This window comes from Crocuta crocuta, unplaced genomic scaffold, assembly GCF_008692635.1.
Source record: "Crocuta crocuta isolate KB4526 unplaced genomic scaffold, BGI_CrCroc_1.0 scaffold29, whole genome shotgun sequence".
Lineage (NCBI taxonomy): Eukaryota > Metazoa > Chordata > Mammalia > Carnivora > Hyaenidae > Crocuta > Crocuta crocuta.
In genome coordinates this window covers 4,132,250-4,155,517 of record NW_027533280.1, presented here as the reverse complement: position 1 = coordinate 4,155,517, position 23,268 = coordinate 4,132,250, and the positions used below count along the sequence as shown (strand labels likewise).

The window sequence follows — 23,268 nt, the reverse complement described above, 5'->3', positions numbered from 1 at the left end:
CCCTCACAACCCAAGTCAGGAAGGTTCCATCTTGTGAGCTCATCTCCAACTACGCTGACCCCCATGCTCAAGGAAGCTTGAAGCCAACGAAGGACAAATTAACAGAGAAGTAGTGAGAACGCATGCAGAGCCCTCACAGCAAAGTCTTGGGTGTGCCAAGAAGCCTCTGCTCTCAATGCTCCCTTCTCTGCCTGAAGCTGAGCGAGAACACGACAGTCTCCTCCGGGAAAGGGCTGGGACCAGAGAAGGCTTGGGAGCCCATGCACCGGCCGGAGCCCGTAGTGAAAAGCAGCTCTAATGGCACAGCCCTGTCAGACTGCCTCCATGTCGACCTCCTTGGGCCTGGCCACTCACCTGGCCTGTTATCTGTGGGCGGGGACAGGAGATCTCGCATCTGGGCGTCCTTTAGTCCTTCTACCCACTGGACATCCAGGGTCCGGAGCAAAGGACAGCTGGAGCTACAGAGAGCTGAGACGGCGATCCACGAGCAGCCTGACAGCACCAAGTCTCGGAGCCCTGGGGGACAGGGGGAGGGCTGGCAGGTCAGGCGAGGCGCCCCAGCCCCCACCACTAAACCTCTGGGGTCCCTGGCCCAGCGCTCACCAGGCAACCGGTTGATGAGCCAGCTCAGCTGTTTCTTGGAGATATTGGTCCAGCTGAGGTCCAGGGAGACAGGCTGCCGCCGGATGATGCCGCTCAGCATCAGGGGGGTGATGGACTTGCAGTGGTTCAGATCGATGCGGGTCCATAACCGCTTATCGCAGCACCTGGGGGCCAGGCCCAGCAGAGGGGGCATCATCAGACTTGGAGCAAGCCCCCTGCACTGCTGTGGCAACTCACCCCACTACCATGTTTGGAGGAGGGGGAACTCCTTGGCTTCACCCTCTGGATCCTTCTCCGTTTCACGCCTGTCCTGCCCACACCTGGGCACCTTTCCTCTGATTGCCCCAGGCCCCCACGGAAGGTGCCAGTACCTACTCTTCATTAAGTCTTTACTTGGGGCTCTACCACACCCTCTACACACCACTTCTCACAGTAACGCTCCAGGCAGACATCATATCGTGCCCTTTGACAGAAAAAGGTAAGTAACCTGGCAAAGGCCAGTAAGTTAGGAAATATGGAAGCTGAAATTAAGATCAGTAACTGGAACACTTGCTTTTAACCTGGGCTGCCTCTTTAAGGACAAGGACTCCACCTGGTCCTCAGTTCATCTTCCAAGGGCTGAATCAAGCAATCAGATAAGGTTCACCTCTTCTGACAAGACCAGCGTGACCAGATTGCTGTAGCCACCTGGAACTCTTTGAGAAGAATAATTAAGCTGGACTGAACTCAGACGGAGAGAAAGACGATCATGAGTGACTTAAGTGGAGACACATTCCACACATGTGCCATTCCTGGGCTAGTCTAAGCCTTAGCCTGGCGCCCAACACAGGGCCAGTCCCTGGCTGCCTCCCCGTCCAAGCTCAGCCCCTCACCAGCGGTTCCAGGTCCTGCAGACCCGCATGCAGACACACAAGTCTTGGTGGCTGAGGTAGCTGAAGACGGCCATCCACACCTCCCTGTGCATGACATGGGCCGCCCCATCATCCAGGGGCAGTGAGTCAGGCGGGGGGCTGATGGGGGGCGGCCGGATCACGTGTCGCTCCATCTGGATGCACTTGGGCGGGGACACGGAGGGAGGGGGCCGGGAGATGACACGGGGTGGGCTTCGAAGGCCGGGCCCCAGCTGGTGCCGCAACTCCCGGGGGGTGCCGGTGAGCCCCTTGCTGAAGCGGTGGGGGCGCTCGCAGAGGCCCAGGGGGCGCTTGGGCTCCTCGCTCTCACTCTCGGGCTCTGACTTGATGGGCTGGTGGTTCTCGTTGGCCAGGCTGTTCTCGGTTTTCTGGATCTCTTGGTTCAGCTCCTTGCTCAGCTCCTTGCTCAGCTCCTTGGTGGGAAGCCGCCTTTTCCGGCGCATCTTCACCTTCTTCTTCTCCTCGGGGCCCTCCGCCCCCTCTGTGCTGGGCCCAGCCGTAGGGGAGCTGGAGCGGGAGTGGTCGCTTTCCCGGGCTTTGGGGGGCGCCTCGGGCAGGTCATCCTCCGGCTCCTGCTTGAAGCGCCGGAGAGGCTTGTTGGCAAGAGCCATCCGGTCCTCGGCGTTCTTCCAGGACCGCCGCTGAGGGAGGAGGGGGAGCGAGGGCAGCTAAGCCCCTAGGCTCAGGGCTGCCTCCCCACCCTCAGAGTGGGCCCCACTGACCCAGGAGTAGGCATGGGGGCGGGGGGCGGTGGGGAGAGGTACCTTTTTCCTGAAAAGCTTATCTTCTTTGCCAGGCTTTAGCTGTCACAGGAAAGAAAGCATGCAGAGCTTGCTCCCAGGGCTCATGGGATTCGGTCCCCTCTACACACTGCTCCCCTCACGAGCCAAGTCTCTAGAGTAGGGGCTGGAGGACCACCTTCCCCACAAATCCCATCTCCTCCACTGAGACTGAAACACAGTGGGCCCTGCCTGCTGCTCTTAGAAGTTGGAGGGGAGAAGTGTGGTCGAACTGTTCCCACCCAACTGACCTCCCGCCCCCGGGCAGACCCTGAGGTGTGCACTCGCCCACTGAGGCTGGACTTGGCTCTGGGAGCCAGTCCTGGAGGCGGGGCCTGCGGGGTTCCCAGCGGAGCCTTAATGGCTGGAGCTGGGGAACGACAACCAGGCGCCACCTTGTGGCCGAAGCGGGAAGAGCCGCTGGGCGGAGCGGGGCTGCCAGGATCCTCAGAGGTTTCCAGATCCACAGGGCTTCCCCGCGGCAGCTTCAGCTTCTCAGGCCCCACGCCAGAACCACCAGCCAGCGATCCGCGACAGGGGCCCGGGAAGCTGCGGCGCACAGACGCCTCGGAGCGGNGACTCGCAAGTCCCCAGGGCCTCGGGAGGGCGGGGCGACGTGGGAGCACCTGCTGCTGGAAGTAAGTGAGACTGGATCTCCACCAGGGGCTGAGGCTGCTGCCTAGAGGGGGCCTCGGCGAGAGGTGAGAGGAGGAACCGGGGGACGTTTGAAGCGTCGAGGCCTAAAGGGGTGGGAAGAGGAGTGACTCGCTGGTTTTCCCCTCCTTTCTTTTGGGCCGGGCTCTCGGGACTTAGGTGACCTGCTCAGGGCAGCCAGAGCCCAGGACCCCGGGCTCTCCCCGCCCCCGCCCGTGCGCCCCGCACCCGGGACCAGCCAGGCCACCCCTCGCTGCCCGCTCCTCCCGCTCCGTACTCGCTTGCGTCCACTCAGCTCTTGGGGCTTCTCGTATTTCCGCTTCCTCCTCAAGTGCACGTCGTCTGACTTTCGGCGCAGGATGCCATCCGGGGGCACCTTCTTGGGGTGCTCGTCGGACCTGCGCCGAGGTGCCTCCTCACACTCACTCCTCCGCTTGGCAGGCTCCTGCCCTTCCTTGTTGTCCCGGTTCATCTTCTGCTCCTTGAGCAGGGAGCCGGGCAGGTTGGAGGCATACTTAAAGCCAGGGCCACGCTTTTGCTTGTAGGCCAAAAAGAGAGAAGGAACAAACAAACTGTATATCTTTGGACTTGCCCCCTCCGGGAACCCGCGGCACCCCACGGGCCCACAGCGCAGGGACAGGCTGCATCTGGCAAGGCCAAGGTCCGCCCCTCCCAGGCTGACCCCTGGGACTTGGAGCCCGGCACTCACTTTCCCGGTCTTGCCGGCGTGGTTACACTTTGGACACTCCCAGCAGTTTGGAAGCTCATCGTTGACCACGCCCTCTGACTCCTTAATCTGCGGAGGGCACACGCCAGTCAGCAAGCAGGGAGGGGACAGAAAATGCCACATCTGCCAGGAACACCAACAGCCCCCTCCCAAATGTCACTTCTATCCCATCCTTGATCAAGAGAAAACAAAGATGGTTAAGACAGGTGGCTCTGGATGCAGGCCAGGGGTCAATCCTAACTTTGCCTCTTACTAGCTCAGTGATCCTGGGCAAATCACTCCATCTCTGTGGGCCAGTGCCCTCCATCATGCAATGGAACGTCCCTGTCTCACCAGCATCCTGCAACAATTCAGTGACAGAACTGAGGGAAAGCCATGGGCCCAGGGCCTGCTGTCATTTAGGAGCATCGGGTGCTAGGTGTGAGCAACACAGAGGTGCTGTCCCTACCCTTGAGGGGCTTCTGATCTGGGAGACAGAAGTAACCAAGCAACTAAAACATGAAGTCCGGCTTCCAAAGCCAGGGGATGATCACAGTGCCCCCTTCACACTGTGAGGCCTGTGCAGGAGGATGAGCCCCGAGACAAGCTACCGGGGAAAACAGACATTTCAAAGCTGAGGTGATATGTGGGGCAAGCCCACCTCAGTCTTTCTAAAACACACACATAGCGGTGCCTGAGTGGCCCAGTTAGACATTCAACTCTTTTAATTTTGGCTCAGGTCATGATCTCCTGGTTGTGAGATCGAGCCCCATGTCCACCTCCGTGCTGAGCATGAAGGCTGCTTGGGATTCTCTCTTCCTTTCCCTCTCCCCTTTCCTGGCTCATGTTCTCTCCTTCTCAAAATAAATAAACAAACATTAAAAAAACCCACACAGATACACATAGGCTGACACCTGGGCTGATAGGGAGGTGCCAGGTATGATGACATTCTCTGGGGACAAGCCCAGAACAGTCTCTTCCTTGCAGAGGTAGAACCTGTTGCCTAAGACAGGCCCAGCACAGCGGTCGCACAAGAAGGCAGCCCTGCCCTGGGCACGCCAAGGGAGCAGGTTCTTGGCACACGGGGACACGAGTGCAACCGCTGGTTGTTCCAGGGTCCGCCCTCCCAGGCCCAGGCTTCGTTCTCCCCAAAGCCCCAAGCCAGGATCCCAGCGAGCTGCACAGCCACCCAGTCTCTCCCTNCAAAGACACGGGTGGCAGGTCTGAGAGACTCTAGACCCTTCCTGCCCTCGGCTTGTTATCTGACACTCAGAACCCCCCAGACTCAGAGGTCCTCTGGGGGAGGAAGCTCACAGTCCCTCAGCATCAGCACCACCAGAGGCACTCAGCGGGGGTGCTGGGCAGCCCAGCCAGACCCTGCTGGCACCGCTCACCTTAAGGCATCCAGGGTGGATGATTTCATTGCAGATAGAGCACTCCATGAGCATGAGGTTAAACTTTCCTTCTTCCTCTTCCACTGTGTCTTCTTTTCCTGCCTCGCCACACACCAGGCACACGGCGGTGTGGGGCAGCACTGGCTGAGGGGCCGGAGAGAACACAGAAGAGTCAGCAGGGGCCAGGACCCTGGGTAGTAGGTCAAAGGCCAGGAGACGACAGAGAACTGGCCCAGGCACTGCCTGTCATTCATTCATTCATTCATTCAATACTCAACAGGCTACCATCTCTATGTGCCAGATACTAAATGCTAGGAATGGCCCTGGGAAAAGACAAAAATCTCTGCCATCCCAAGCATACATTTTAGTGGAGGGAGGCAGACAAATGAAAACTAACAGCAGATGCTGTGACAAGGGACATGGAGAAACATACAGCAAGGAGGGCCAGGTGAGGGGTGGAAGGGGCTCATCCGGAACACGGAGGTCAGGGACAGCGTCGAACACGAGTAAAGACCTGAAGGAGGAGGTGGGGCGTGAACTGAGCCCAGGCCTGTGGGGGTCTGAGGGTATCAAAGCCTCACCATCAGCAGCTATCAAAGCACATCCCACAGACTCCAGGGTCCCCACAACCTTTACAGGGAGGTCCGCAGGGTCAGAACTATCTCAAAGTAACACTAAGATGCTATCTGCCTTTTTCAGCTATGCTGACGTTTGCACTGGCGAGTGAAATCGCCGGCCCTCGTCAGGGCAGGGCTGAGTCTGTCCCTGACACATGCTCATTACACAAAGATTGCCGGTTTCACTGAAGAAGGTCTTTGATGAAAGTCTTGATGATGAAGCAGTAAAAAATTACTAATTTTCTGAAAACTTCAACCCTTGAGTACATAACCTTCTAATATTCTGTATGACAAAATAGGAAGTGTGCATCAAGCGCCCCTGCTGCATACCAAAGGACGATGGTTATCTAAAGGAAGAGCACTCGTGACTAAGTTGTGACCTCACTTGGTCATTTTCTGCAAAGAACATCATTCTACTTGACAGAGCAACTGAATAAAAAGAGTATTGGCAAGTTTCTCAAAGATGAAATGAGCTGGTCACTTCCAGAAAAAAAACTTATGGCATCTGTTGCAGATGATAAAATTCAAACTTTAAAAACAAAAATTAGAATTTTGCAAAACTTACACTAGCCACAGTGGACTGGACAACTTCCTAATAATACTTAAAGACTCTACGGGGTGGGGATTGGGGGGGTGGGGGGAGACTGGCAGTGGTGTTAACAAATGTGGTTATTACTTTTTGTTTGTTTGTTTTACATTGTGGAACACTGTATGCCCCTGTTTGGAAAATCTGTATAATTCAGTGAGCCAGTATTTTCCAAATGACCCGATGTGTGATGTATGACGTTTTAACACCTGATGTTGTAACACCCTGCGCGTGAGCAAATGAGCTTTTCCAGGGGCAAGGAAAGACTAATGAATTTTAATGTAACAGCATGACAAGTTCACTGATACAGTTTCAGATTCCACATTGTAACTAACCTTTAAGAAGCTGCCACTTGCTGAGTTCCTGTGGAGTATCAGAGATATCCACCCCTATGGAAGAAGGTTGTGCTAAAATACGCCTCCCCTTCCCAACTAGAGACCTGCACGAGGCCACATCTTCCTCACGTGGTGGCTCCAAAACAACATATTGCGAAAGAATGAAGACAGACACATATATGAAAATGCAGGTCTTGTCTAATGAACCAAACATAAAAGATTTACAAAAACATAAAACAATGCCATCCTTCCTATTAATAAGTTTTGTTTTGGAAAATGTAGTTATTTCTCATAAAAAAATGTCATTTATGTTAACAGGTAGTGGGTTTGTTCTTTTTATTTTTTATTTATTTTAAAGTTTTATTTATTTAAGTAATCTCTACACTCAACACAGGGCTCGAACTCATGACCATGGGATCAAGAGTGGCACACTCTTCCGACTGAGCCAGCCAGGTACCCGGAGTTTGTTCTTTTTAAACGAATTCAAAGTGTTTTTAAAACTTCTCCATTTTAATTTTGAATAATAATAAATAACCCACATAAACAAAGCTCTTGGGGGGCGGGGTGTCCTCATAATTTTTAAGAGGGTAAAGAGTTGCCAAGAGGACAGTGTTTGAGAACTGATGTACTAAACTATAAACCCTTTGTAGGCAGGCACAAGCCACTTCTACTCCCCTCCTTTACACACCCACCTCCCTGTATCTGGGATCCAGATGAAGCACACAGTTAATTTTTATCACACTGAATTAACAAAACTTCAAAAAGGCTGGGATGCAGCCTCCACTACTAAGTGAAAAGTCTAGAAAATGGCACAAACATTTGAGTTCAAGTAAATAGAACACTGAAGGCAAAAGAGCCATCGTTTGTTCAACAAATACTTAATAAACATCTGCTAAAGCCTGAAGCAAGCCACCAAAAGGGGAACAGTAAGGAGGAAGGCAGCTGCTGCCCCGAGCTGTTCGTGAAGAGGAAGACAGACATGCTGAAATCCTAGGGAAACATGGCAGTCATGTGCAAGTGCTACGAGGAGCAGCGAGAGGCTGCTTTCCCAGGACTCCCAGGCAATGCGGGCTCCTGCAGGCACAGAGAAGTGAGGAGCAAAAAAGCAAAAGGGACCTCCCACCCACATGAAAAGGGACAGAGAAGCAAGAGCCAGATGTGTTGAGCCACAGGGAGTGGGCCGGGGCACCCGAGACAGGGGAGCGTGGAGAGCCCAAAGCTGGGGTGCTGGGTGAGGAACACCTGGCAGCCAGAGGCTGGTCTGTGATGGGGTGGGCGAGGGTAGGGGACGGACTCCGATACTGGTAGACAGAACCACGGGCAGAGCTACTGCAGAGACTCAGGAGAGGAACGCAGGCCCGAGCCAGCAGGGAGACAGTGCTGGACGGTGCGAAGGGAAGGAGTCTCACAGGGAGGACAGACAGTGGCACATCAAGAAAGAAGGCCTGGAAAGGGAGGAGAGGTGCCTTGCATGTGTCAGAGGAGGGTAAACCACAGCAGGAAGAGCCCCAACAATGTGGAAAGGTTAGAAGAGCAAGGAGGACCCCAATGGTCAGGCCAAGTCGACACTTTCTATTAGTTCCAAAAGCCATATCAGGTTGGACACCACACACACACACACACACACACACACACACACACACACACAAACACACAGTGAGGTTTCCTTCAACCAACACTCACTGTGCCAGGCACCGTGGCTGCAAAGCGGGGTCATCAGACACAGGTCCCATAACTGACCCTGGGACACAGGGCAGGGACGGGGCAGAGCTGAAGAGGGAGCGACAGTGCTGGGTCACTGCCAACATCTGAGTTTTAGGGGACACTGTTCTCAAAACCTCTCTTAAATCCTGACAGCATGCAATGCATCACATCGATCTTCACTCCAGAAAAATGTACCTAGAGGCATGCACACAGACAAAACACCTGTATTCAATTTCAACGGGACTCTCAACCTTCCCGAAAGCCACTGAAATGACCTGCGTATAGGTAACGATTAAAAACACAAGTGACCCAACAAAAACTGCACAGCAAAAGGAAACAACAGAGTGAAAAGGCAACCCAGAAAATGGGGAAAAATATTTAGAAACCGTGTATGTGATGAGGAGTTAGTATCTAGGACACATGAAGAACTCCAATTCAACAAAAACACAGACAATCCAATTTGAAAACGGCCAAAGGACTTAAACAGACATTTCTTCAAAGGAGCTATGGCCAACACACATATGAAAAGATGCTCAACATCACCAATCATCAGGGAAATGCAGATCAAAACCACAACCAAGGATCACCTCCCTTCCATCCAGGCAACTGCTATCAAAACAGTAAATTACAAGTGCTGGCGAGGATGTGCCGAAAACGGGACCCTTGTACGCTGTTGGTGGGAATGTACAATGGCGCCACCTCTATGGAAAACAGCAGAGCGGTCCCTGAAACCATTAAAAATAAGCCACCATATGATCCAGCAATCCTCCTTCCAGGTACATACCCAAAGGAATTCAAAACAGGATCTCAGAGAGATACTGGGCACCCCCAGGTTCACAGCAGCATTTTTCACAAGAGCCAAAAGACATAAAAGCAACTTAAGTGTCCATCAACAGAGGAACAGATAAAGAAAATGCAGCACAAATGATGGATTATTCAGTCTTTAAAAAGAAGGAAATCCTGGGGTGCCTGGTTGGCTCATTTGGTAGGGCATTCAACTCTTGATCTCGGGGTTGTGAGTTCAAGCCTCACATTGAGCACAGAATTTACTTAAAAAGAAAAAGGAAATCCTGACCCATGCCACTACGTAGATGAATCCTGAGAACATAATGTTCCGTGAAATAAGCCAGTCGCAGAAGAAGAAATACCATTTATACGAGGGATCTAAAGCAGGCACACTTACACAGTAGAAAGGTGGTTGCCAGGGGCTGGGGGAGGGGAAATGGAGTTGTTGGATGGATATAGGGTTTCCATTTGGCAAGATGAAAAGGTTCCAGAGATCAGCTTGCACAACGAGTATATAGGTAATATGACTGTACTGGACACTTAAAAATGGTTAAGATGGTAAATTCTGATGTGTTTTTGACCATAAGAAACAAAACAAAAAATAAAAACAAAACACGGAACTAAAACAAAATGCACGTGGTACACGTGGAGGGGGAAGAGGAAGGAGTCCCTGGGCTCGGAGGGGGAGGGGCAGCGGCAGCCTAGCCAGGGAGAGGATGCACCCCGTGCCAGGCTGGGCCTTTGGAGGGGCTCTCCTGGGAATCCCGTCCCTCCTGCTGAGCCTGCTTTCCCACGGGAGTGGAGAGATCACCCGTCCCTCAGGGAGGACCCTGGCCTGGGAACAGAGCCCTGCAGAAGGTGGGGGGTGTGCTATAGGGATCCAGGGACAGACCCCGGGACCACACCTCGCCAGTCTGCACCACTGCCCAGTCCTGGAACACGGTGGGGGGTGGGAGGGGCATGTGGGTGGGCTGGCCAGGCTCTGCAGCAGCCCAGCTTCTGGGCTCCATAAATCAGCCCTCTCTATCTGGGGCAGTCCCCTCAGGCGGGGCACTGACCTTCCACCTGGCCCTCTGACTTTGAAGGCAGGACAGGAAGGAAGGGAGGGCCCAGAACCGTCATGAACTGGACCATAAATGTTGGCAATGGGGTCACAGACAGGACAGGCTGACATCTTTAATGGCAGAGACTTCAAAGTACTCGGTCATCTAGGGAAGGAAGGAGTTCTAAGACCATCAGCGGGTGAAGAAAAGGGGGCCTGCCCGGCAAGGTAAGTCTGCCCCCAAGTCCTGCGATGTGGAATCTGAAAGAGCACAGGTCAGAGCCCCCTTTCTTCCCACAAGGGAGCCCCTCCTAGGGGTTTCTGCAGCTGGAACAGTCTCTTTAAGGGAGAGACTAGGCAGACCAACAAGCAGAACAAGCCAGGGAGGCGGGGTCTGGATTCAGAGGAGGGCCAGGGCCGCCACCCCCACTCTGCTCTGGGGGTGTGGGGAGAGGTCCCTAGGGGCGCCTGCTGCACTCACCGCGATGCACTGCCGCATGATACAGCTCTGCTTCATCCGCCCAGGGCCCCCGAACTTCTTCATGTCCTTGCAGAAGTGACACTCTCCGCACTCGGTCCGCAGGCAGGCCTCGCACTTGCGGCATCGCGTCCGGCGCCGGCGAGCTCCCGCCGTTGTCCGGTTGGCGGCCAACTTCACGGCGGAGGCCGGGCCCAGCTTCCCCTTGGGCCGACCTACCGCCCGGTTCTGCGGGAGAGCACACAGGGCCAGTGAGGCGGGCCGCAGGGCTGGCCGGGCCCCCACTGCAGGGCCTCTGGGGCTGATGTGTTCAGGTCCCAACCCCAGGACCTCAGACTGTGACCTTATTTAGAAACAAGGCCTGTACAGAGGCGATCCAATTAAAACAAGGTCATTAGGGTGGGCCCTAAACCGATACAACTGGCGTCCTTATGAAAGGGGAAGTCTGGACACAGGCACAGAGGGAACACATGTGGAGACACAGGAAGATGGCCACGTGACTGGAGTAATGGGTCTATAAGCCAAGGAAGTCAGCGGCCACCAAAGGCTCCACCAAAGTCTGGAAAGGACAAGGCAGGATCCTGCCCTAGGGCCTTCAGAGTGAGCATGGTCCTGCTAACACCCTGACTGCAGATTTCCGGCCTGCAGAACTGTGAGAGAGTACATTTCTGTTGTTTTAAGTGCCCCAGTTCTGGGTAGTTCATTACGGCAGCCCCAGAAAGTGAACCCTGCTTCTGAGAGCGTGTCCTGGCTCAAGACCCTTCCATGGCCCCCACCTCTGGGCAGAGGCCCCTGCCACTACTTGTACTTCCCCAGAGAAGCCATACACGGCCACACGGAAGACCTCTGTCCCCTCTGCCAGGAATGCAGACTCCCCTCCCCACTGTGCTCGGCTACTGCCTACTCTTCTGCAGGCCCCAGTTTACAACTCCTCTCTTCTGGCAGCCTCCCTGCCCTGTGTTCAGGGCGCCTTCTGCAGGCGGTTTTCTCAGGGGCCTCCCCCCCCTCCCCCCCTTCCCCCCCAACTGTGAGACAGAGAACTCAGGAAAGCGGTTATCGAGAGTTCTGTCACCACTGTCCTTTGACAAGATGGCCTGGCATGCCAGACGTGCTCAATAAACCAAACAACCCCAGGTAGAATGAGACAGTAACCCTAAGGGACCTTGACTTCAAGATCTCTAAATGGGCTCCAAATGCTTCTTTCCCTGTGACTCAGAGGAAAAACAGAGAAGGGCGATGAACAGAAAGCGGTATAAAAACGTGAAAGAGTGAACCAGCCAGCCACAGGCCCTGTTCAGGGGTCCGTATGTCCCAGCCAGCTGCCTCAGAGCCTCTTGCAAACCAGGACCCTGGTGAAGCTCTGGGCCGGCCACTGAAGGTGTCACAGCGCCTGCTGAGGGGTCCCGTGCGCCTGGGACTAGAAGTGGGAGGGACAGGACGCAGCCTGTGTCGTCCGAAGCACCCTTCCAAGTAGCGGGAGAGTTTGCCGAAAAATGATTCCTCTGCCAGGGAGACACACTCCTTACCCCAAACCATCTTAGTGAGTCAACATCAAATGCTTAGAGCCCTTTGCAGCCAATCTTGAGTTCAGTCCCAGCCTTTTAATTTTACTTGCTTGCCACACGTGGATCCCTAATAAAATCCCCTCTTGTCAGCTCCGGGGGGACCCAGAAGCGTGGTTGCTATGCACCACAACAGTGCGAAAGGTCCTCCTTCCAGGGACCCCTCTCCCCCAACACCACAGGGCTACTGAGAAACAAACCACCATATCAAGGAGAAACACCGTCCACCATCTCTTCTCCAGCGCAGTGGTCCCTGCGCAGGGTGAAAAATCTGAAAATCTCACACACGCCCACTTCAGTACTGACACCTAAGTGATCCTTCCCTCCAATTCATCTTCCCGGCAGCCTGTAACATTCAAGGGGGCAGCAAAGCCGGCTGACGGCTGAAGTGCTCGCCTCGGGAAGTGCCGCTCCTCTGACCTTTATCCCCCCCCGGCTTGCACCGGGCTCCCAAGGGGAAAGGGAGACACGAGCCCCAGCTCCGATGGCCCGTCGGTCCCCGTCAGCCCTGTCCTGGCCCTGCCGCTTCCACAGAGCCACTCCACGCTCACTCAGTCATGGCCACCCTCAACTGTGAGGTGGCCCAACCAGCGGCCCTGTCACCAGGGAGACCCACAGGTGGGCCTGTCACCACTGACTGCCTCAGGGAAGGGGCTGCTCCCACACAAGCTACTCTGCCTTCCAGCAGCGAAGGTCTTGCAGCCCCCTCCTAGCAGTCCTTACACTGCGCCCCACGGAGGTCTCGGGTACCCCTCGTCACACATAGGAGCTTGGCAGCCCTAACACTGGAAGAGAGATAAATCGGCCTACACATGTCACACGTGTACATTCACGTCAGGTATTGCTGCCAGATACGTAGCAAAGAGGGGAAAAAAAAGAGTCTTCAGAGGATTTGGAGACGAAAATGGCACATAAGGAGCCATGGACCTGAACCCTAAGCAGCTGACCAGAGAGCAACAAGTGTGCCGGGCAGAAGCAGCCAATGACAAGAACGGTGACAGCAGCGATGGTGGATATTTTCTGAGTGCCTGCTACCATGATCATCATTTAACATACGCTGTTACCTTATTTTCCCCAATAATAACCCTATGAGACATGCCATTTCTCAGACGAGGGGACCAGAGAGAGGATAAGTGACTTGCCCAAGGTGATGGAGCCAGTAGAAGATGAGCACACGCCCAAAGTGCACTCTGAACGCTATATAAACTACAGCAGAAGGGCAGGCACAGTAGGGCGGGAGTCCCCTGGAGGGGAGTGCACACCCCTGGAAGGGGCTCCTGGTTAGTGCCTTCACGCCCACAGTATGGCAGGTGCCAACAGAAAGTACACAGAAGCACATTCACTTCCAGGGAAATGGAAACCAGGAAGGTTTCTCCCCCCCTTCACAGCCTCTACGAGTCAGATTCTACCCCTACAAAGAGCACATGTCCTGTAAGCAACTCACTCCTCAAACCCCAGCAATAAGGCAGATGATTCTGAGCCTCAAGTCAGGTACAGATGTGAGAGCAGTGCACACAGTCCAACCTCCAGGGACAAACCAGGGGGAAAGGGCTCAAACTCTGACTCCCACAGCAGAGACTCTAAGGACTAGCCACTTTGGTGAAGGACTGAAAAAATTCCTGGAGTCCAAACACCGTTCTCTCCTCCCACTCAGGAGCGTCAGATATAAACAGCTGCGGGGCACCTCTGTCCTTACCAGCCATGAGGACAGTCTCTCTCTGAAGTCAAAAGTTAGGCCAATCCAGCCAGGGTCACAGAGCTCATAAATGACTGTGAAACAAGTCTACCTTCCAGTGCTTTCCAAAGCACATTCCTATCCAGAGATGCACCCATGAAAAAACTCCTGGATCCCAATGGCAGCTGAGACATCCTGGAAAATGACAGAGCAAATGACAGACAACTCCTGGAAGAAGAGGTGTGAGGAAGCCCTGTTTCTGAAGACCTTGATTTAGGCCCTCTGTAGCGGGCTGCCAAGTCAAGCTAGAAAAGCTGCTGCTGCCCGCAGCTTTGTGGCCAGTTTTTGTGGGAAGTGGGCGCCAGCTGGCTTGTCAGGAGTTAACTGAGCAACACCTGAAATGCAGGAGCCTAATAAAGACCACCCAGAAAATCAACAGGTGAAAAAGACAGTGGAGAGTCTCTATTAAGGAAGGTAAACAAGCCAAAGCCCTGTCATTCTGGCATGAAGCTTCTGTCCTAATCTCTCCTGTGTAATATCTAAAGGGTCAAAACCCAGGGTGCCTGTGTGGCTCAGTCAGTTAAGTGCCCGACTTCAGCTCAGGTCATGATCTTGGGCTTTGTGAGTTCAACCCCCCACGTTGGGCTCTGTGATGACAGCTCAGAGCATGGAACCTGCTTTAGATTCTGTCTCCCTCTCTCTGCCCCTCCCCTCCACTCTCTCCCTCTCTCTCTCAAAACTAAATTTAAAAAAAATTTAAATGTTCAAAATCCAATTTTAAATTCCACTCTATGCTAACTTTGCCTCTATTTGTTCAAGTACCCAAAATGCATCTTTGTTAATTTCAGTGTGAACTATTCTCAGCACAAGGGAGTGATGGCATCCACTTTCATTTCCAAACCAGCCTCCACAACCCCAAGGCCACTTGTTGATTTTATCAGCCCAGCTCCACCTATTAAGGAAATCTAGAGTCCACATTTGTCCCCCACACAAATCACAGTATCCTGACACCTCTTCTCCATCAGTTACTCCTAAGCATTTTCCTTAAAAGGAACATATTTTGGTAGTTCTTTCATTCACTTGTTCATTCATTCCACAAATATTTACAGAGTGCCTCCTATCCCTCAGATCCTCTTCTCCTGAATATTCATGGCCAGAACGTCTTCAATCTCTCATCTCTAAAATACTGGGATTAAAATTACTTGGACTGGTGTATCCACTATAAATTCATGCCCATGTGCATCTAATGTACAAGACTGTTCAAAGCTGCTTTACTTGTAGAGCCCTCAACTATACAATGTAATGCTAATAAAAATGAATTAACTCTAAAAAATTACTTGGACTAACCTAAAATAATGAAAAGACATCCCATGTTCATGGATTGAAAGACTTAATACTGTCATGATGGCAATACTCCCCAAAGTGATCTATAGATTCAATGCAATCCCTGTCAAAGTTCCAGCTGGTTTGTTTTGTTTTGTTTTTGCAGAAATCGACAACTGACCCTAAAATTCATGTGGAAATGCCAGGGGCCTGGAAAGGCCAAAACAATCTTGACAATGAAGAACAAAGTTGGAGGATTAATACTTCCTGATTTCAATACTTACTACAAAGCTACAGTAAACAAGACTATGTGATGCTGGCATAAGGACAGACATATTGATCAACAGAATTGAGAATGCAAAAATACACCCTTCACGATATTTACAACCAAACAATTTTTGAGACCAAGTGATTTTCAGCAAGTGTGTCAAGACAATTTAGAGGGGGAAGAGAATAGTCTTTTCAACAAATGATGCAGGGACATGCAAAAATAATGAAGTTGGTCCTCTACTTCACACTATTCGCAAAAAATTACCTCAAATTACCTCTTACCTAAATGTAAGGGCTAAAACTGTAAAACCCTTAGAAGAAAATAAAAGGGTAAGCCTTCCTGACCCTAGATTAGGCAACGATTTCTTAGATAGAACACCAAAAGCAGATTCAACAAAAGAAGAGAGATAAACTAAACTTCAAAACTGAAAACTTTAGTGCATAAAAGGAGCACAATCAGATGAAAAAGCCCAGACACTGGAGGAACACACTGCAAATAATACATCTGGGAAGGGACTAGTATCTAGAATATATAAAGAACTCTAACATCACAAAAAGATATACATCCCAATTTTAAAATAGACAAAAGATTTAAATAGGTGTATCTTCAGAAACATACATACAAATGAGAAACAAGCACATGAAAAGATGCTTAACATATCTCCAGTAATGTGCAATGGAGACTCATTCATCAATGAGTCACATATTCACCCACCTGCCTACTCAAGTGTTTTCTGGCTGAGAATTCTGTACCCAATTCAGTGCTAGGTGCTGGGACTACAGAGATGAAGATGTGTCCCGTACTCTCATAGGCATACAGTCTAGGTGAGGAGAAAGACAGATAACCACGTAAATGCAATGTGATGGTGATGATAATGATACTACAAGTAACACTGACTGAAGTAATCACTCTTTTCAATATTTGTATCAGTAATTATGATCTCCATTCAGAAGTGAGGAAACTAAAAAAAAAAGAAAAAAAAAAGTTTGGAAACCGAGGCACCGCAAAGTCACCTGCCTAATGTCATATTGCCAATGAATGAGAAGCCAAGATGTGAGCCTCAGCAGTGGTTCTATAGCCTGGCCCCTGGCATGCTGACTCAAAAGAAATGCCTCATCTAACTGGGAAGGGAGCTTGGGAAAATGGTCACAGACACAGAAGGTGATGACTAAGGTGGCTCTTAAAAGAGAACAAGCCGCATCTTCAGGCCAAGGGTAGGGTAGGGGGCAGATATTCTACGCAGAAGGAACAGGAATATGATAAAGACATGAAATGACAGGACACGTTCAATAGCCTGACACAACTACGGGAAAACAGCCTTGAGATGTCAGAAGCCCAATCTTGCAGGACCTCGTAGGACACAGAAAAACGGTGTCCCCTGTAAGAGCAGTGAAAGGACTTTACGCTGAGGAGCAACATGTGCAAGTGTGAGCAGTGACTTTCTGGATGGGGAGAGGAATTCAGGAGGGCACTACAGAAGTCCTGGCTGAAGATGATGAAGGCATGAGCAGAAGCCACAGAAGGGTTGACAGGGAGGGAATGATTCAGGACATGTTTTAGAAGCAGACCTGGTTGTAGACGACACCGAAGGCTGCCTGAACACAGGGTATACAGGCAGGAAGAGCCCTGGAAAGCTCTGAAGTTTATAACTTGAGAACAAGAGGTGCAAGGGGCCTGAGAGAGGGAGGAAAGATGAGGGACTCCACCGTGGACACATAGAACCTGAGGAGCCACAGGACATTCAAGGAAGCTGGCCGGCAGCAGGAGGGACCAGAGTGGATCCACGGCTGGCAGTCAGCATCACATACTGTTAAACTGGTTAAGTCCATGAGGTTGTCCAGGGAGAACAGGAAGAGTGAAGAGAGGGTCCGGACACTACCTCCAAGACTATAGACATTCAAGGGCCAGTGAGAAAGACCAAGCTGCGGAGGAATGGCCAGAAAGGCAGGCAAAGCAGCAGGAGGTTGTCGCACCCCTGAGCCAGGGTTCAAGAAGGGATGACCATCAAGAGGAGTGAGAAAACCAGTGAAATGTGGCTGTGTGGTTTTACAGTGAAGACTGCTGGATGTTTCCCAGCAAGCTACCCCAGCAGCAGCACACGACACTCAGCCCCACCAGGGGTAGCCATGGCCCCCCAAACATCTGCCATGCTAACGCTGTCTTTTCTGCTGCATAACATAAATGCATCTCAACATATGCCAAATCTTCATGCATGATGGGCATCCCAGGAAAAGCTGGATTTTAGCAGCAGTGCGGTGGGGGCCCCTTAACACACACCTGTAGACTCCAGGGAGGGCTTTGGTTTGTTTATATACGGAGGGTAAGGAGCAAGAGAATAAAAACAGGAGAGCTACCAGAAACCCAGGGGATGGGAGGACCTCTGGAGAATCTGAGGAAAGCTAAGAACCTTTTCCCAGAAAAATGCACACAAAGTCACAAACCTTTGAGATCATTTCAGGAAGGTTCGGGGACCCCTGTCTTAAAATTTCATAAGAAGCTACAAAGAGTAACACAGTAGTTACAGCTGCATAAACTTCTGAGAGATTTTCTTCTTCGTAATTTTCTGATTATTTTTTTTAAACAACTACCACTTTTAGTTTAAGGAACAAAGCTATTTTCACTTCAAGGGTTAAAAAAAACAAGACAGAACACGAATTCTCATTAACAGCCCCTCTTTTGGGGGCATCTCCTCAAATTGAACACAGCTAAAGAATTTTCTGACACATTCTGCACTGGAGAAGCAAACCAAGTTCATGGGAGAAGGCCCAGCCAAGGGTGAGCTGCCCTGGCAAAGAGCGGGCAAGGGTCTCCTCCTAGCCACCGTCACCGCCTGGCCCCCAGCCCTCACTGGCAGCAGGGGAAACCCAGGCTGCTGTGGGAAGCCTGATGCCGCCCAGGACCGGACGCCAGCCTCAGGTGGGGACTAGAGAAGGGCAGGGACTTTTACAGTGGAACAGGCCAAATTCTGAGGAGGAGTGGGTGTGAGAGGGGCGAGGAGGCTGCCGGGGGTAACTGGGCAACAGTAACTTCCGACAGGGCCTCCCTGGGTCTCTTCACACAGGTGGGAGCGTATCTGCACGCCTGCTCCTCCCTCAAGGACACTTTACAGAAGAGGGGGTCTAGAGCCCAGAGACTCACTCTCCGGTGGGAAGACACAAACGCTTTCAAGATCCTTAGAGGGAGCCACTGTTCCCAGGCCCGAGAAATCCCGAGGCTGAGTAAACTAGTGAGGAGAGGCTGGAGGAGGCCAACAGCAGTGAGCTACAGCCTGCAGCTTCCGCAAACGCGAGGTCCCTCGCGGACATCCATCTTCGCTGCTGGGAATATGGGGAAAACCTGCTGCCCACCCACCTGGCTTAGGAGTCATTTCAATACACCTGGGCGAAAGAGACCACCTTAGTGTGAACCTCGAGAACTTCCGGTGCCAACGGCTCCAGAAGCGCCACACAGGGCTGACTAACGTCAGGAGGAGGGAAGGAGTCTGACTACCGGGAGCACTGGTCCTCTCCTGATGGAAGCCTCTCTCAGGAGTGGCGGACCTGAAAACTGTTTTTTAGCCCAGAGACATATGAAGTCTTGTCTCAATACCGTGTCAAAGATTGTATCTACCACAGGCCACAGGGTGTGGCCAAATTAAAAAAACAAAACAAAAGCAAGTAACCAGAACCTCAATCCTGAAACACCAAAGCACAGTCGATGATGGATGCAAGTGTCTTCTTGTCAATAAGCAGATGCACAAACAGTAAACTGCTGGCAGCAATGAAGCAGAGCCAAACTGAACTGAAAATTTTTCAAACCAAGATTTGGTGTGAACCAAGAAGCAAGAACTAAGAACCATTCACACACGGGGCTACTGACTTGATAAAAAGTTCCAAGGCAAAAACCACTTGGGTTGTCTCTGGGTTCACCCAATGCCCAAGACCAGCGAGATTCAGGACCACTTCATAAGGGGCATGTGCCTGAAAAATATCCCAACGAGACTCAGGAAACAGTAAAATGTAACTAAACAATAAAATTTAACTTCATCTGTTAGATAAAACCACTTAATGATGTGATACAATTTAAGTGCAGCATATACAGCGCTTCCTCAATCGCCCATAATGGACGAAAAAACGGCCTAAACATTCCAAAACATCTTTATTCCACTGAGGAAATGCACCCAGGATTATAAATAAGCATCTTATTCACCTGGTCCCATGCCCACATGATAACCCAACCCACCCCATGCTAATTCTTCCGACAAGTCCCCCTAGCCTGTGTCCTGTTTCAAATATTGTGCAGACTGTACTCCGTAAAACCTCAACTTTCTTCCCCCGCTTCCTAAACACGAATGTTCCCGGAGTAAATTCACGCCGTAAACACACCCAGGGCTTTGTTTTATACACTGATTTCTCCCCGCTCGTCCCAAGAGAGGTTGCTTTCCCTTCTGAATCCAACCGAGGCCAAATACTGCCATCTGGGGTCACGGCTTCCTCCGCCCCGCCGCGGCGGAGCGCACTCGCCGGGTTCCGGATTCCCCGCGCCGGCCCGCGGCTCGCACCCCTTCCTGTCTCCGTCTGCCCNGGATGCACATGGGTGGCTGCACGCCGCCGCGGCTCTAACAGGAAATGCACGCCCGACCTGGGGTGGGGTCTTTTGTGTGGTCCTGCGGGGCGTCTCTCAGGAGCCCCGGGGCGCACCGGCCACGGGGGGCGGCCCTGCACGCGACGCCAGGCAAGACTCCCTGTGCCCCCGGCAGCGGGCACACAGGCTCCCAGGTTTGCACATGCTTTGGGACCGGGACCTGATGCCCACGAATCTGGGAGTCCCGTACCGGGAGCTTTTAGGCCCACTGGCTTGGATACGGTGTGGGGGCTCAGTTCCCCCGTGAGCGGGCAGTTGGGCTGGGTAGGTCCCCTGACGCTGCCCTCCCTGCTTTCAGGTTTGCCTTTCCAGATCAAGAGGCAGTCCGTGTGAAACGTACGATGAAACGTAAGGTGGTGCAGGCGGGAGCTCCCATAGAGCTGCCTGACTTGGAGGCTACCAGAGAGAACGCCCTGAATGCACTCTGCCCCGAAGTGGGCGCCCAGCCATCTTGGACAGGACCCCTTCTTCCAGTGGTACCCTGGAGGTGACATGCCCTGGAGGTGATCTCAGAAGGGGCTGGGCGCTTGCAGGCCTGAATCCTATGCAGGCCAGTTCTCCTATGAGACTGGCAGCATCTGAGTCTGGCCCAGAAGTTGTGGGGTTCTAAATTCTTAAACTGTAAAGGTTCCTCTTAATGCTTAATCCAAAAGCAGCCCACTCCTACAGAAAATTGTTACTGGAAATCCAGATTGAAATTCATTAAAAAAAAAAAAAAGTCTATGGGGCACTTTACTCCCCCTGCCCTTATTCTGAAGAGGAGCTCTGACCATTATCTAGAGTAATCAATGCTGTTTGTTATAAGCATCAAAACCGCAGTTAAACTCAAGGCAAGGCACAGGATGACTTAGCTGGGCAGCTGGCATACTTATCTAACTAGGAATGTCCAATACGACACTAAACTTGCATACCTGTGCGTGCTCGTTTCTTCATCTGTAAAATGGGAAGGTATGCCCAACCCAGGAAGGAGCAACTTTTCTGCAAAAAGATCAAAGGCTTTCCCAAGAAAAAGCTCATTTGCTGTGAAATCTGGTAATCAACTCTGCAGTGTTGTCCAACCGTTATTCATGCCCAGGCCACTGGCCATGAAATCCACTGCGAGAACAGAAAGGACCCACAGGCGGTCATGGCCTGGGCTTTCAAGGAAGGCAGAATGTACGTGGCAGAGACCTTGTAAATAAAACTCAGAAGCTTCCAGCAGGGAGTCAGCAGGAGTGGGTAAGCAGGGATGTTAAGTTTACTGAGTGGATTCTGAAGCCTGTGGGAAATTTACACACCCACTGACACTATGGGGTGGGGGGGAATCCCAGCTGACTTGCTCTTTACTGAAACATATCTATTCTGAGTTTCCTTCCTCCCTTCTTCCTTAGAGTTCCTTATAGTTTCCACAAGCCACTCAAGGTTAACAAAAACAAAATGCAAAAGAGTATCTCCCTCACTCCATCCCCCAAAGATCTCAGCTTTTAAAAAGCTACAGTGATGGACCTAAGTCTGTATCTGATGACCATTCTACCCAGTAGGAAGTCCCTTAAAATAGAGGGGAGGGACTGATAATATGCTAAGCATGCTTTTACTTCATTGTCATTCACTGTGGTCAGAACTGCAAAGGTAAGGAAGTGGGACTTTTTCTTGAAGGTCTCTCCCATTGCTTTGCTTATCAAGAGTGCAAGATTACCTAGACTTGTCTTCAGGCCGATTTCTTTTGAATTCTCAAAAGCTCTTTTCTGTATTTAAGGAAGTAAAAAGACACAGTTCCCATTTACCAAGGCACAAAGAAGAGAAGGGGAAAATGTTGATAAACAGAAGTTGTAGCTAACACAAACTTCCTTCCACCATATCATTTCTGAACTAGAAGGGGCCTCACCAGACCCTCTCACTTCACAAATGAGGAAATGGAGACCTAAAGAAAATAAGGAAGTAGCTCTCAATCCCAGGGTCCCTTATATAATAACACCACCCAGAGACCCCCATCCTTCAAGGGTCCGGGCAATAACAGCAGCTAATATTTACTAAAGCATGATTGAAGGGCTAGAGCCAGCAGGTGCTAAGTGTTCTATAGACATTATCTCATTTATCCCTTTTCTTTTTTTTTGAGGAGGGGTGTGCAAATGAGGGAGGGAACGGGGAGAAGGGGCAGAGAGAGGGAAAGAGAGGAGAAAGGATCCCACAAGGGGCAGAAAGAGAGAGAGAAAGGGAGAAAGAAGTGGGGCTCACCCGAAGTGGGGTTCGAGATCCCTGGATGCAGGGATCGAACTCACCAACCATGAGATCATGACCGGAGCCAAGGTCAGATGCTTAATTGACTAAGCCACCCAGGCACCCCTACTTTATTTATTTTTTTAAGTTTATTTATTTATTTATGTTGAGAGAGAGAAAGTGCCGCGCACGCACATGCACAAGAGAGAATTCTCAAGAGAGAATTCCAAGCACGCTCTGCACTGTCAGTGCAAAGCCAGATGTGGGGCTCAAACTCACTGATCTCAATCGAAATCATGACCTAAGCTGAAATCAAGAGTTGAACCAACTGAGACACCCAGCTTAACCAACTGAGACACCCAGATGCCCCTATCCTTTTATTTTTTGTAATGTTTATTTATTTTGAGAGAGACAATGCATAAGGGGTAGAGAGAGAAGGAGAGAAAGAATCCCAAGCAGGCTCCTCGCTGTCAACACAGAGCATGAGATCATGAACCGAACCAAAATCAAGAGTCAGACACTTAACTGACTGAGCCCCTCATTTATCCCTTTAAATAGTCCTATCCGGTATGCACCATTGTTCACCCATTTTATAGATGAGGAAACTGAGGCATATTGCTGCTAGGATATGAAAGGACCTGGATCTGAATCTACAGGCAGCTGGGATCTAGAGCCTCGAGCGTGGGCTGTTAAATCACACCACTCCCATCCCTCATGCCTGAGACCAAAGAGGAGGTCGTCAAATGAGATGGATGAATGAATCCAAGTGAAAAACTCAGACTTCTGTAGAGTTAAATTAACTATCCCTTATTAAATTCTGCAAATTCTGTATTCTCGGTTCAAACTGAATTTCAAGGCAGATAGGTATGGTTTTGGTAACCAAACTGCTGTCTAATCAGTCATCTGTCAGGGGCCAGTTCTGGAAGTAGGAAATCAGGATTAAGACATGATAATTCAATGGGTCCTCTCCAAACATTAAGAAGGCTCCTGCCAGTCACTAACTTCTTACTCCTCCCCTCGGTC

At 51.3% G+C, this 23,268-nt stretch overlaps 1 protein-coding gene across 5 annotated transcripts in view; it reads right to left on the bottom strand.

The window, feature by feature from the left end:
* KDM2B (lysine demethylase 2B) overlaps positions 1–23,268 on the bottom strand; it is a 125,933-nt gene that overhangs the window by 7,926 nt on the left and 94,739 nt on the right. For all 5 annotated transcript variants that reach the window (XM_077748054.1, XM_077748052.1, XM_077748051.1 and 2 more), the window contains 9 exons: positions 10,599–10,823; positions 5,048–5,191; positions 3,657–3,743; positions 3,225–3,485; positions 2,920–3,033; positions 2,279–2,317; positions 1,476–2,155; positions 604–767; positions 355–516 (listed from right to left, as the gene is read on the bottom strand). In XM_077748054.1, the coding sequence (XP_077604180.1) occupies positions 355–516; positions 604–767; positions 1,476–2,155; positions 2,279–2,317; positions 2,920–3,033; positions 3,225–3,485; positions 3,657–3,743; positions 5,048–5,191; positions 10,599–10,823 (1,876 nt within the window). The remainder of the gene's footprint in view (positions 1–354; positions 517–603; positions 768–1,475; positions 2,156–2,278; positions 2,318–2,919; positions 3,034–3,224; positions 3,486–3,656; positions 3,744–5,047; positions 5,192–10,598; positions 10,824–23,268) is intronic.